General features: G+C 35.6%; 1 protein-coding gene across 1 annotated transcript in view; it reads left to right on the top strand.

The window, feature by feature from the left end:
* Positions 1–1,888: 1,888 nt before the first annotated feature.
* LOC143188957 (uncharacterized) overlaps positions 1,889–14,046 on the top strand; it is a 35,535-nt gene continuing 23,377 nt past the window's right edge. Inside the window, exons 1-5 of the mRNA XM_076393519.1 lie at positions 1,889–2,131; positions 11,837–11,935; positions 12,083–12,255; positions 12,580–12,737; positions 13,399–13,810. Of these exons, the coding sequence (XP_076249634.1) occupies positions 1,891–2,131; positions 11,837–11,935; positions 12,083–12,255; positions 12,580–12,737; positions 13,399–13,810 (1,083 nt within the window). The 5' untranslated portion in view covers positions 1,889–1,890. The remainder of the gene's footprint in view (positions 2,132–11,836; positions 11,936–12,082; positions 12,256–12,579; positions 12,738–13,398; positions 13,811–14,046) is intronic.

Raw genomic sequence — 14,046 nt, 5'->3', positions numbered from 1 at the left:
TTGCGCTTCCCGGGGGAGGAGGAGCTTTCCCGGATATAACTTTGAAGGATCCGACAGCTAAAGCAGGCCGAGCGTGCCACGCAAGGAGGTAAGCGAACCGGAAGACACTTTTTAGAACACTTTTCGCCGTGAACGGCAATGACACGATGGAGTAATGAACGTGACAGTAATTTGCTCGGTGTATCTCCTATTTTTTTGCCTTCTGACAAAATAATTCGGTGAAATTATGCGTAGGTCTTATTGGCCGGTTGGTGGACTGTGGGAGGGGTTGTTACTAAGGGGTAAATTATAATGCCGGTACTTGGTGGGGTAAATGCTTGACACTTTTACTCGAAGGCGTATTTGTTCGTACAATAACGTCATCGTGGTTCGATCTTTTCGGCATGGTCGGCATGGTAGCTCATTAAGTATGTCAACGAGGCTGCGTAACTAGATTGTAACGATTGTCGTTCTTGTTATCCCATCGACTTGGGCTTCGGTGTCGAGCCTGAGGTTCACCAGGGGAAAGGTTGAATTGAAATTGTTTGTAGAGAAATTAGATTTAGTAGAATTGAATGAATGAGAATAAATTTTTGATGTTCTATCTGTTCTAGTCGGCTCGCCAGAATTTGGATCAATGATCTAAGCCCGTGCGGAGAAGCTCGAGTCCTGCGCATTGGGCGGTAGGACGTAGCCCTACCGTTTTTCAGGAAAAGGGTGTAAATCCTGCGCAATAGTCAGCGCCACATTGTCCGCATGAGATCGCTGTGAGACAACGCGGTGACTTTCTCATAGAATTTCTTCGAAATTTCCTTGCTTCGGTAAGACTCTATTCTAGAAGGTAGTTTAACCGACGATCATGTTCAATATCATACCGATTCCCATACGATCATCTATGTACTGTCCAACAATTCATCTCGAATCGAATTTTTTTAATTGTTAATTTTTTTCAAATTTTATACTCCCTTTTTTCCCATTTTCGAAAACTGTCATAGTTAGTGGGATTGTATAGAAACGTTATCGATACTGCACTTAACAAAGGATGTGTCTTACCTTTGATATCAGTGGAAGCTTGTTCACCAGTATGGGTGTTACGTCAAACTACATTCACATAAAACATTTTTACTTTATTTTTAATTTCACGCTTACATAAAACAAAGCATAATTAAGTTGCACAGTTCTCCTACTTGTAATAAATTTCGAAAATTGAATTGAAGAATAGAAATAATGTCAGCTGCATGGCAAGATGACATGAGTTACATTGAATGTAGCTTAATATTAACAATAAAAGTAATAGTAATAACAGTGATGGTAACGCTGATTGTCTTGTTACATAAATGCTTACCGCAATGCACAAAATCGCATATACATTGTACAGCGATCCACTATCGGAGCTTTCGATTGTCGCATTTTAGCACATTTTAGTACACAGACTGCGGAAAACGAAGTGTCGCATTCCTGACTGCACTCCCTTTCTGCGAGTATAGTTATTCCGCGAACAAAAGCGACACCGCAGTATATTGTGTATTTGGAATCGTAAAGAACTTACTATCAGTGGAAATACGATGTCATATGTCAGACAGTGCGACATAAGTCTGACAGTGAGTACATCTGGCAAGCAATAACCAGAAGCCTATACTGAAGTTATAACCATTGAATTGAGGATGGTGTATTTTGAATAAATGATTAATTTATTTAAAAAATTTACTTTTTTTAAACAGTTTCTAAATAAGTGACACATTTTGTTCAATATTCAAATATACAGGGCAATGCTGCTGCATTTTTAATATCAAGTTATTTCTTTCTGGATTTGGAATATACTCTGATGATAAGAAAATATGAATGTTATAGGAAAATAGAAGATTCTTAGGAGTATACCATATACCTGTTATTATTTTTTCTTTTTTAGCAATGAGTACTACTGATCCTGCCGGTGAGGGAGGAGGGGGAGGGGAAACTACTACAACACCATCGACAAATGTTGACCAAAATACGTCTCCGGTTACACCGGTAACCGGCAGTGCAGTGCCACCGAGCTCTCAACAGCAACATCCACCACCGTCGCCTCTGAGTGGTTGTTACCTTCTCGTTGTGCTTCCAGAGCCTCATACCACGCAACATAAAGATCTCATCTTGAACCGTCTCTCGAAAGGTAAGCGCATGTTTCACTGAAACAATGATTGCCACCCTTACTTCTTCTGTCAACTCTTCAATCATTCTAAATTCCCTCGAAGAATATTCGTAAACCATCGTGACTAAATTTCTGAAGATATCAGTGCATATTTAATGGGGCAGACTATTCTAATGTATTTTTTATTATTTTTATTTGTTGTTAGTTGCCCATTCTTTTGCTTCAAGACATCACTTAAATAGAGGTCATAATTAGCAGTTAATTATTAAATTTATTAGATCGAGTACTGTCTTGAATATTTGAATGAGGATTACAATAACAATTATGATTCCTCGCTTTTCGTATTACATACTTCGCGCGTGATTCCAAGCAATAACGGTTCCTCTGTCGTGCGTATTCCTTCCAATTAATGGACGAGCTTACCCAGCAACTTTGTAGGCCCCTCTTGTTGCTAGGCGGAGTTGAAGTGAACGTCCATTAGAGAGAAATTCGGTATGTAGTATTGATTTCGAACTTTCTATCGGACAGTACCTCGAGCTAATTTTATCTCTGGAAGCTAAAAATATTTCATTCTATCGCTAAAAATAGCGATAGAGGTTATTGCATAGAAATTGCACTATTTGGGGCAGTTGTGATTAGCAGGCGAGCAAAGCGTTCAGCAAATTAAAGTTTTTGTGTGCCATTTAAATACCAAAAGTGTTGTAGAGTGAGGGCACGAATTATAATGCAGGGAGGGGTAGATACGACGGATAGATACAAGTGTATGGATAGGTTGAACGAATTGACCGTTCGATATCGAAGAGTCTGAGAAAGGCCATGGAAAGGGAAAGAAGTGTGCGGAGAAAATAGAAAAGTCGTAGGAGAAGAAGCGAATGTGTAGCAGTAGGTTGGTGCGGCATGCGCATGTTACTACCAGCCTACAGCCACATCCCCGCAGTCCCCAGAACTTCGATCAATAATCCATCTACTCGGTTCGTAGTGAAAACTGTCGCTAAGCCGAAATGACGACATTATTTCGTCACTCACTCACGTGGTTGAATGAATAATGATTGCATGTACGTGTGGACACGAAACAGAGGGCCGAAAGTGAAAAAGGGAATGCGGTTGTGCACGCGAGCTATGGGCTAAAGAATAGAGGGAGACAGAGGCCGTGGGGGAGGGAGTTTGGAGGGCAGTATATTGAAGGAAAAAAGAGTATAACGAAGGAAAGAACCAGAAAATCCGATGAGGGAGATTTGAGAAACTTTCTTTGCTGTGATTAGAGGACGAATTCGGAGGGTCATTTTTTATCCACCAGATGACAGTTCTATCGACTTATTCTTTGTAGCAAAAAATACGCCGTCGGTCAGAAATTTGGAATTTTCATTGAAATCATATTTCATGATGAGGTTTTTCTTTGTTCACTTTCAACAATAACTATTGTCTCTACTATTTCACTACAATTGAAAAATAGATTTCTTGTAAATTTAGTAAACTAAATCTCTTGAAATACGTACAAAATTATGGGAAATTTTTCAATGTGAAGAATCTTTCAATTTTTGGATAAAGGGACTGGTTGTAGTGAAAATTAAACATTATTTAACATTTTTTCTTACATATATTTGCATTATCCAGCATATTACTTATATGCATATTTTTTATTTTAGAATTAAGTGTGGCATATCTCAATTTCAAAATTAAAATTTTTATTTTTTATATTAGATTTTGTACATTGTTTTTTTTTCATACGTATACGCGTGCTGGTTACTTCGTATGCCGTGAGTATGGTGAAAACGTGCTAACCGGCAAGCATGGTGTGACTCATGCAAGTACTTATATACGTACATTCATGAACATTTGGCAAAACAAAAAAACGTGAACTCATTTATATAATTACCTTTTACACGCCACATTGTTGTTTCTGACGATTATATCTTTTCTGTTAACCTATTTACAAATTTCATTATGATGCTCCCATCACATTGTTATTTTATAATCTATAAAATGATGTATAAATGTAATATGTAATAAGCTAACAACACAGTATCAATAATTACAGCATCAATACACTCAAATCGATTAGTTTATCTATTTTTTAAGAATATAAAATTGATTTGAAACTGGTGCTAAAACTAAGCAAAAATATAAATATAAAATATAAAGAAAAATTCTTGGTAGTTACGTCAAAATCGACCCATCAATGATCTCAATTGGCGGTACTCCAGTCGTTGACATCAAACTTCGCATTCCGCCTTTGCCTCGCAATTAAAAAGTTTCGCGATGTCCGCCACATCACGTGACCCGTGCACAAATATCCCTATAAATTCATGTAAGGTAACGTGGCCGAAAAAGATTGATATGATGATACACGTTCAGGTGTGTGCGTCCACATGTATACACAGATATCGTACGGATATCGACACATATGCAAGATAGGAAGGCATACTTGTCGGCATGAATCATGATTGAGGACGTGGGGAGCATCGAGAAAGTTGGAGTTACACGAGGCCTGTAATATCCGGAAGAAGACGCATAGAGGGATCCGTTGAATTGAATCGCGTCGTTTGCATGTATGCCCGTTCAAGTGTAACGCCGTCCGCTAAGCAGACGGGACATACACATGTACTTTCAAATTTTTGAGAGCGTCACGGTTTTAAAAAAAAAAACAAAATTTTTCACCAGCATCAAATCAGATTATGGAAATAACGCGCAGAGACAGAAGACAAAAGCTAGTTTGCGTACATCGTGCGTGACAATTCCTACTCTGAAAGAAAAGTTCATTGAAAGCAAAGATAATCGGATAATTGTGGCTGTGTAATCTGCAAAACGTTTCATGCAATGTTAATTGCTCTTAGCCTTAACGTGTACTGACCGTGATTAGGATCTAGAGCTAATAGTTCTAGCGGGAAGTCTTTTAGAAATATTTCTATGCCTGTAAGGTAAAAGGACCTATGTCACATTTTCAAAAAAATCGGGTTAAAGCCTTCATCGAGATCTGGAACATAGAATTTGTATTTGCTGAAAGGAGAAAGGGCATTAAAAAAACTTCCTCATTTAAAGATAAGGATTCAGGAAGGCAGAAGTTCGTAAGACAATGTTGAAGTTGAAAACTTTGAACGGTAATATTTTGAAAAGAAAAACCTGTGACTTAGGTCAGTTTGTTTTACAGTCGTAGATTTGGCTTCATGAGAGAATTAAAAGAACTGTAGAATTTTCTAAATTTTCGAAAATAGTGCTAAGAAAAGATCTCGAATTTATTAGTAGTTCATATTCGAAGTTTATTAAAGTGTAAAGGGTTAAGGTGTAAAAAGGTGAAGATGAGGGGATAGCTAGAAGACAAGAGTGGTTATTCGAATTACCATGCGTTGTGGTTAATGAACGGATTTTGTATTACCGTTAGAAGGGGATGTGGTATCTATGAATATTTTATGCATTTCGAATAGAACGATATAATGTCCGGCAAATGTTCACAAAGACTATTACAGCCTCATCGTACGTGCAACTGAATATAGTATGTCTAATTTTACCACGGCATTCGCCAGTGATTTGCTCTCTCGCGCATCGTGCTCTTCGAGTCGTGAAACTCTGTTTCTCGATTACCTCGTTCTTGAACCTGACCCTTAGAGTAATCCACGCATCTTACTAATAAGCCATTGATTCTACTTGTTCACTAACAATTTTCGCGAAACGTGTCAATTCTTCTTAGTCACATTACTGAAGTCGATAATACGCTAAATAATGATTACGTGAAATGTTTAACTAATGGAATTTCTTTTGATAAATCATTGAAGTATTAATTTATTTTTTAAGGCTTTATGTATTGTCCATGATTCTTGTGGGTGTTTAACATTGTAGGTGTCTGTTAGTCAATTTATTTTTTCTGTGTAAATAGTAAGAAATAATTGACTATTTTTGGCAAAGTTTTTAAATTGATCTAATTAAGTATATCTAATTAAAATTTTTTGTAATTATTTAACTCTTTCTAAATTTCATCCCGTTCTTTGTGGATCTATTGCCATTAGACGCTATTAACACATTTTTTGAAGCACTAATTTCCGTTTTCTTCATTTTGCATCACTAATTCTCATTAAGCAATTAAGTGTTAATAGGGTAATGAGAATGAGTAGCGATCAGTAGGTCGTCAAAATAATCCACTTCAATAAAAAAGAGTAAAGGAACAAAAAGTAGTAACCATGGCAACGGTTAAACTCGGTCATTGCGTGTATAAAATACGGTTCTTGAACTCATTGTTATCGTTAATATATTTGGTCGTTTTGCATAATCGTTTCAATAATTCCACACGATCTTCATGAAACGTGTTTGCAAATAGGCAAATTGAAAATAAAGAGATCGTTTTCACAGAAAAAGTGTAACGGACGATTTGCAAACAAAGAACGATCATAAATTGAACGTAATACTTAAAACTTTTGTAACTTTGTAACATTGTTAAATGTATATTACTTTTAGTTTCCTTCTGTTTTTGTTCCTTCTTTCTCAATTATGAGTAATGTTAAATACGGTCGTTAGTAAAATTTTGAATATGGAACTTGTGACATTCTTAAACAAATATTTTTTATTGAATTTAGCACGTAGTTTTTGTATGAATTTATTGAAGGAAAGGGCATGGGAAATTAGATTTTAGTTGCATCCTTGACAAATCCTTTCGTCGGGTCTTCGCCCTTGTCTTGAAAATATAAATAGCTACGGATACGCTAGGTCGATCTCTCTACGCTATTTTATCGAAATGGTGTACCTACCATTCCGTTCAAACATCGCATTCTAATTTGTTCTTCGAACGTACATTTTTCCCTTTTACTATTATTCATGTTAAGAATAAAGTTGCATCTGCAAATCCTGAGGCTTGGCATCACCTTGCTTATTCAGACTAATAGATTAAGTAATAGTCACACATAATATTAGTTTAAAAAAAGTATTTTTATCGTTCGTAACAAGTATTTAGAAAAATATATTAAATATAAGTATATAAAAGAATAAATGTCGCCAGGCGATTAGAGCAAGTTAGAACAAGAGCTCGTCATCGACCTCGTTCGGCGTTTTCTGTCCTCACAAGATCAATCGTGATCGACGTCAGCAGTTTTCAGACAAACTTTTTGACCCTGTTAGAATACAATAGCTTCTAGATCACAGCCTCGCATGAACGATTGTCACAAGGTTGTAGACTAATTTTTAACACGATATTCACAAATTCAGATTATTAAATTCACATATTTAAATCGTAAAGATATTTTACTTTTTATATTGAAATAGAATTTGAAATGTCCATCTACTATAATCGTCGCTAATAACCAAAATGCAGTTTAGGGGGCATTAAAAAATTCATACAAAAAAATGTGACAAAGATCAAACGTAAAAACTGAAAATAAAACAGATTAAAAATACTCGACACTAGCTTTCACAATTAATGTTTTGAATACGTGCGAACGATTCTATGAATTATTGTATTTAACTTGTGCAGAAATATTGAAATATATTTGACTCTTTTCCATATTTTGAAATTCAAACATTATTAGTAAAAATATAAGTAATGATTCTAAACAAATTATGGTTAACTCTTTTAGAGAGAATAAAGAATTCAAAAGTAGATTGAAAAAAGAATTAAATCATTTTTTCCCATTGTGTTCAGTAAATTCAAATTTTTTCAAGCCAGTTTATCCTTAATATTAGGTTAAGATTGACTATAGGCTATGCAGTAACAAATTACACGCATGTTCATTTGTCAAAGGATAACAAAACGTCAGAATTATTCTCAAAAGTAACAAATCTTGATCAAGTAATATTCTATTGTCAACGTCATCAGTAGAATTTTCGTGAATTGGACTCACTTCGAAAATGCACAAATCTCGAGAACCGTAAGTAAGTCGTGAGAAGGACAACCGAAAACCGTGTCTAAACATAGTTTGGGCAAACCCCTAACGTTCTGAGTATCCGTCGTTGGGCAGAGAAAGAAATGAGAAAAAAAAGGTAAAAGAAGGAAGGGAAGGAAGAAAGTCAATGCAAATCGAGAAACGCGATGGAAAGGAGTGTGTGTGGTTCTAAGGGACGCCCCATGGGAGGGGTGAAATGCTCCGACGAAGAAACTCACGATTTTGTCTATATTTAACTCAGTATCTTCAGCTTCACTGTTTTTAAGTACTGCGCGCAGTCAAGGCGTCAATGCAACCTAGGCTTTTCAGTTTTTACAGTCAGTATTCCTCTCGAGGGAACTGACTACGGCTAATCCCTTCATTAGGATAATTATCGTTAATATTAGGTCTGATGGAAAAAGAACGAGACTGCTTTTACTTGCAAGATTAATCCAATTAATGATGATTATCTTTGATCGAGTCCCTATCCGCTTTTATATTTTGCTACTAACGATGTAACTATTGTTCGAAATACTTACAGAAGTGATTTTCTCTTCGTCACGAAGCTGCGTAATACTGTTTTCTTCTTCTAGTCTCTGAAGCATAGACTTGATCTATGAAATGAGAAAATATGATGGGAAGATAGAACTGATGAATCCATAGAAAGATCATAGGTAAAAAACACGATATTCATTGTTGTTGATTTTCTCATTTTTATGTAATGTAGGTAACGGAGAGTACTTTAATGTGATGTAGTTCAAAAGGGAAAAAAGGTCTAAGTGTTTAAAAATAGCTATGTAGGGAAACAATATGACAAAGTCTAAGTTCAACTAGGGAATAATTCCATAAAATTGTTAAAAATTTTTAATTGCTAAATATCTAGCTATTGAACTTAATAATATTAGATTCTACGTACCATACATATGAAGTAGAATTATTTGTTTGAGAAACTTTAATCAATACATTTAGAAAGTAAATGTTATTTTAAGGGTAGCCTATGGAGTAATTACTTAAAAAACTTATGTTTAGTACCTAAAACAGTTAATGAAATTCTTTTAAAATCCAAGAGGATTATTTGATTTTTAAAGAATGTGTACGAATGTGAGAAAGCAGCCATTAATGCCAAAACTAAATGAAACAATATTACAGTTTTGGTAACTAAATGTAACTGTTTCGGTACTATCAGATCAGTTATAGATATTTTGAATTTAGAAATTGCTTTATTAACAAACGAAAATTTAATTTGTCATATTTGTCGTTGTGGTTTCCATAGGTTTGGATTATTATCTGTACTTGTATAGAGAAATGTTCTAAGCACTGTCTGAAAATTGATTCATGGACAATGTTACTATGATATGCAACAATATGTTTAATGAGAAGGGAACTGTTTCAAAAGTAAACAAAATTAATCGAATTAACATTACAACTAAAGGAAGCTGTAACCATATCCTCCCCTCTGTTCCATTAGATTTCGTACTTACGCACGTATATTGTAACGACGATACAGCTAACACATATTGGTTTAATTAAAAAAGGAGGCTGATACACACGTATCGAATACCCATTGCGAAGAAAACGTGCAGGGGCCGCCAAGCATTAAAAGTCAGGACGACCCCCGACGTGGCACGGCTTCTCTTGTATCACCGTCAGGGCTTCCGATCAATTTGACATAGAGAGTTAGATCGCTGGTTGTGTGGCCCGATGTGACAATTTAAACGGTTTAATACTCAAAGTTGCACGGTCGTTACGTACACGTTAAGAAACTTTAGTATACGTTAAACGCATATCTGTCAGCAACAAAAGTATTGGGACATTCGAGAGGGGAGCTTTAGAAATAGTTTTACGTGAATTCAGAGAAAAGAGAATAGAGAATACGCATGCATAGATCACTGTGTATGTCCTATTTTAAATATGTAGAATTGAAATGAACATAATACACTGGAATTGAAGTGTACTGAAATTTGCTGATATTCGTTAGTTTATAATAGCTTCTCCTCTGACTTAGCTTCCACTGTGGAACGTGTGTACAGTTTGGATCTAGTGTAGAGCGAAGAGGGAATCCTCCAGATTCCCTTGGCAACCAGCTACGTTCCATTGTGCTGTATCATCGATCCTTTAATTCAGCACAAAAAGCTGGAACGAACTTAGCTTGTCTGGTTAATCGTTTTGGCTCGCAGCACCTATCGTACGTGAACGCCAGGCGGCACGTTCTCATTTATACTCTGACGTTTCAGCTCTGAACTGACATCAAACTTTTTATTAATTTGTCTTGGCATATTCGCCAACAGACTGGCGGAAGAAAATGTTTTGATAGCTCTATTTGGCAACTGGTGTCAGAGAGATGGATTTTTGCATGTTGAACTTTCAGAGGTACATTTGTAACAGAAGTGTTTCGTTTTCGTTGGCATGATAAATGGTAGAACAATGGGCATTTAAGTAGGTACAAATATATAAATCGGTACAGCGTCATATGGTGTAGAAAAAGGTAGGAATGGGACAACAATGCAGAGGTAAAGGTGGTAATAAAGAGAAAGAGAGTGGGTGCAGGATGCGCGACGATCGATTGTCGGCTACCACAGAACCACGTGACGGGGTGCGGTATTCGTGACGTCACAAAGTGACTCCTTTCGTTCTCCCATCGATATTAACAAATTTCTTCGATCATCGATCGAAAAATTTTAATGTTTTATTGATTATCTGATGCGATATTTAATATTGTCGAATGAAATTTTTGGTTACATGTTTGAAGGTGGTTTATGCAACTGTCATAGGGATGCATATACTATTTTGTTTAATCAAAGAAAGCAGTTTGCAAGCACTCTGTAGTAAAATGTACTTTCACTTGAAAATGTATACCTTACAATTAGAAATTATTGAATTTTATATAAACTGAATTCATACAAAAAATCACTCAAATTCAAAGTGTTTCGAGTTAGATTGATCGAAACAGTGTACAAAATAAGGTGTATATACAGTAATAACAGAGTTACACAGATATATTTTACAGATAATAAAACGAAATAGTAAATTTTGTTCTCTATGTTTGACATAAATAATTTCTAAATTGCCACAATTTAGTTGTTTAAAAACTTAACAGTAAGAAATTTCTTTCTATTGCGAAGTAATTTGCTTTTACATTAGCTCAGTTATAAAGTCGGAAATATAAGTCCCGTCTTCTTAACCTTAACCTTAGATTATTCAACCCTGAGCAACCCTCACTTTATATATGAAGCCAAATCAGTGCTCTCCCTTGAGTTGGTTATACGTGGTTATGACCCACTATTCGGTTTACCTATCGTCGTTCGTAGATGTGTGATAATAATTAGATTTTGATCAAAACGCCATTATGTATTTTTACTGTAATCGAACCCAAGTGTTAGATAATGCGAGACCTCTTATGATCCAAGTAGTTTCTAAAATTAGACGAATGTATTGCGAAATGATTTTATGTACCCTACTATCCATAAGTATTTGCACACTTTGTGAAACTTAATTAAACATTCACTTCTTATTTATTGACATTATTCATGAATATTATTAATGTTTAGAAAAACTAGTTTTAGTTATCTAGTATTGCAATTTGTATTAGTAAATAGATGAGAATTATTAAATATTTTGGCTTGTCTATTGGGTTGATTAAAATATAAAATCTGAAAAAGAATATAATTTATCAAGTAAGGTATTATCTAATATTGTGCATATAAATGAGTAACAGCGATTTGTTGTGTAGAGATATTTTGTAATAACAATATTGAGAATATACATGCGTAATGACAGTAGCTAGTATTTAAATTAGGCATAGCCTTCGCCATAGGCATAGCTCAAGGATTAAAAGCATAACTACCGATTTATAAAACGCTTTTTCTTTAATTCTGTGTTTCAGGATTCCTATCATGGGATAAGGATAGTTGCCACGTAGATTTAGAGAAAGAATTACAGGCATTGGTAGCACAAGCACCCGAAGGAGAAGAAGCTAGAAACGGTATTAAGAGCTCTCGTACAATATTTTAATTATCGATATCAATTAGTAGGCGTTGTATATTATTACGATTTTATTTTTTCAAGCGGTCGAATGTATGTTTGTTCAAATTTCGCGCTACTTTATTTGACGAGGCAAATGAAATTTCAGGCGAACGACTGATCCAATACGCTACCGAGAATCTCGTTACGGAAGTTCTCATTCACCCGCAAACGAACACATTATTACAATGTATCCGCAATCTTCTCGCGAGTTTCACGAAACATCGACACATCATACACGCCGGCTATACCTTCGGTGGAAATGGTTCCTGGATACTGCAAGTACGCACGCATCTTGTATTCTCTTGTACTCTGACCTGTGCATGCCCCATACAAAGACAAAATACCCACTGAAAAGTATGATTTCGGTACCATTAACTGTACACTTATAACCGTCGGAGCTATCACGAATTATATTATATTTAATATTGACAATAGTAATAGTAATTGTAATAGTAATTAGTATTAGAGGTGCAAGATACTGCTGTTTGTCTAACAGATACACAATTACAATGTTATTAGTAGCCTTCCAATATTTATGCAATTACTGATTGAAGATTGTTCAAAAGTAGATCGGTTGACAGTTTTGTTTAACCGTTATTTCAGGATGGAACCTTCAGCATCGCCGACTTTTTGGATGCGTTCAGTGAACACGAAGTGCAACGAGTTCTTCGTGCTTACGAGAACAGCGTTACAGTGGATATTCATTGCGCGGGTGTTGGCGATTGGACAACACACCGATTATCGAAAGAAGCTTGTACCAGGTACGTTCCTTCCGAATGAAATATTTAATTAAATCCTGGAAGGATCAAAAATTTTAATTTGACTCTCTACAACGTGGGCAATGTAAAACAATATTAGGAAGTGTTTCTTTTGGTTATGGGGTCAGTCTAAAGTTAATGTAAATATTAAATAATATGGACATGGTAATACGTGTACAAAAGATCTTCGTACAGGTTGTAGTTACATCTGTCACTCTCTGTCATGTGATAATCCTGAACACTTTGTTTCCCCAACACAAGCGATTTATGATTTTCAAATACTGCAACAGTATTGAATTTTCAAATATTTTGCTACTGGAATCGAAAATAGATTTTTGAAAACTCGAAGAACGCAAATATAATCGGACACTTCTATGTCCTGTAGACATAGTGTGCTCTAAAGCCAGCTTCAATATGACCAACATGTATCTAATACAAAATTCACATATCACAAATCTCTTTACCACTAAATTTTGGCTACATATTATAGTAGAGTATCGATATAGACACCATATTCGTATATATGTAATATCATACAATATTGCTACTTAGCGATATTTTTTCTTTTTGATATGCTTATAAAAATATTCAGGGTGTGAGAACTGGAATGATTTCAAAGATGTCCAATCACACGTTTTTATTTGTTTGAATAATTTTTATCCAGGTCCTGTAGAGTCAGAGTAAATCCCGATGATGTTCTCACCGCCGGAGTACCGGCTATCACGAGTTTCACAAATTACATTGGACAGTATCTCGTGGCCCAGACGCTGGACCAACTCATGGAACCGTCCGACGTCGTAGGCAACATTAGATTCAGTCATCCAACTCTATACGTCTTCCCTGGCGGACAAGGCGACGCCGCCCTTTTCGGCATAAACGGTTTTAATATGCTCGTCGACGGAGGTTTCGCCAGAAAATCGTGCTTCTGGGATTTTACTAGACATTTAGACCGTCTTGATGCAGTTTTAGTTACCAGAATAAATAATAGCAACGTCGGAGGCATGTCTAGCGTTCTTCGTAAGAAGAAAGAGATGCACGTTTATCCTCAAATCGGACATTTCTTCTGCAACCTAGTCGTAAGTACTAATCAATGATCGATCTATATGAGTTTAGAGTATTTAGAACATTAGATTTCATTATATTGTATCCAGATATCTATAAATGCATTGTTAATCTAAGTGGAAGTGAAGAATTAATCTTGTCTGATCAATATATAGATTGTTCGATAGCAGGTGTCAGAAAATTTAAAAAGGTGATTCTATATTTTAAAATAGAATAAAAACAAAAATGACGAAATTGTGGTTAACACTTT

This window comes from Calliopsis andreniformis, chromosome 3 (assembly GCF_051401765.1).
Source record: "Calliopsis andreniformis isolate RMS-2024a chromosome 3, iyCalAndr_principal, whole genome shotgun sequence".
NCBI lineage: Eukaryota > Metazoa > Arthropoda > Insecta > Hymenoptera > Andrenidae > Calliopsis > Calliopsis andreniformis.
Note: the sequence above shows the minus strand (reverse complement) of the source record. Positions and strands in the feature narration are given on the sequence as shown.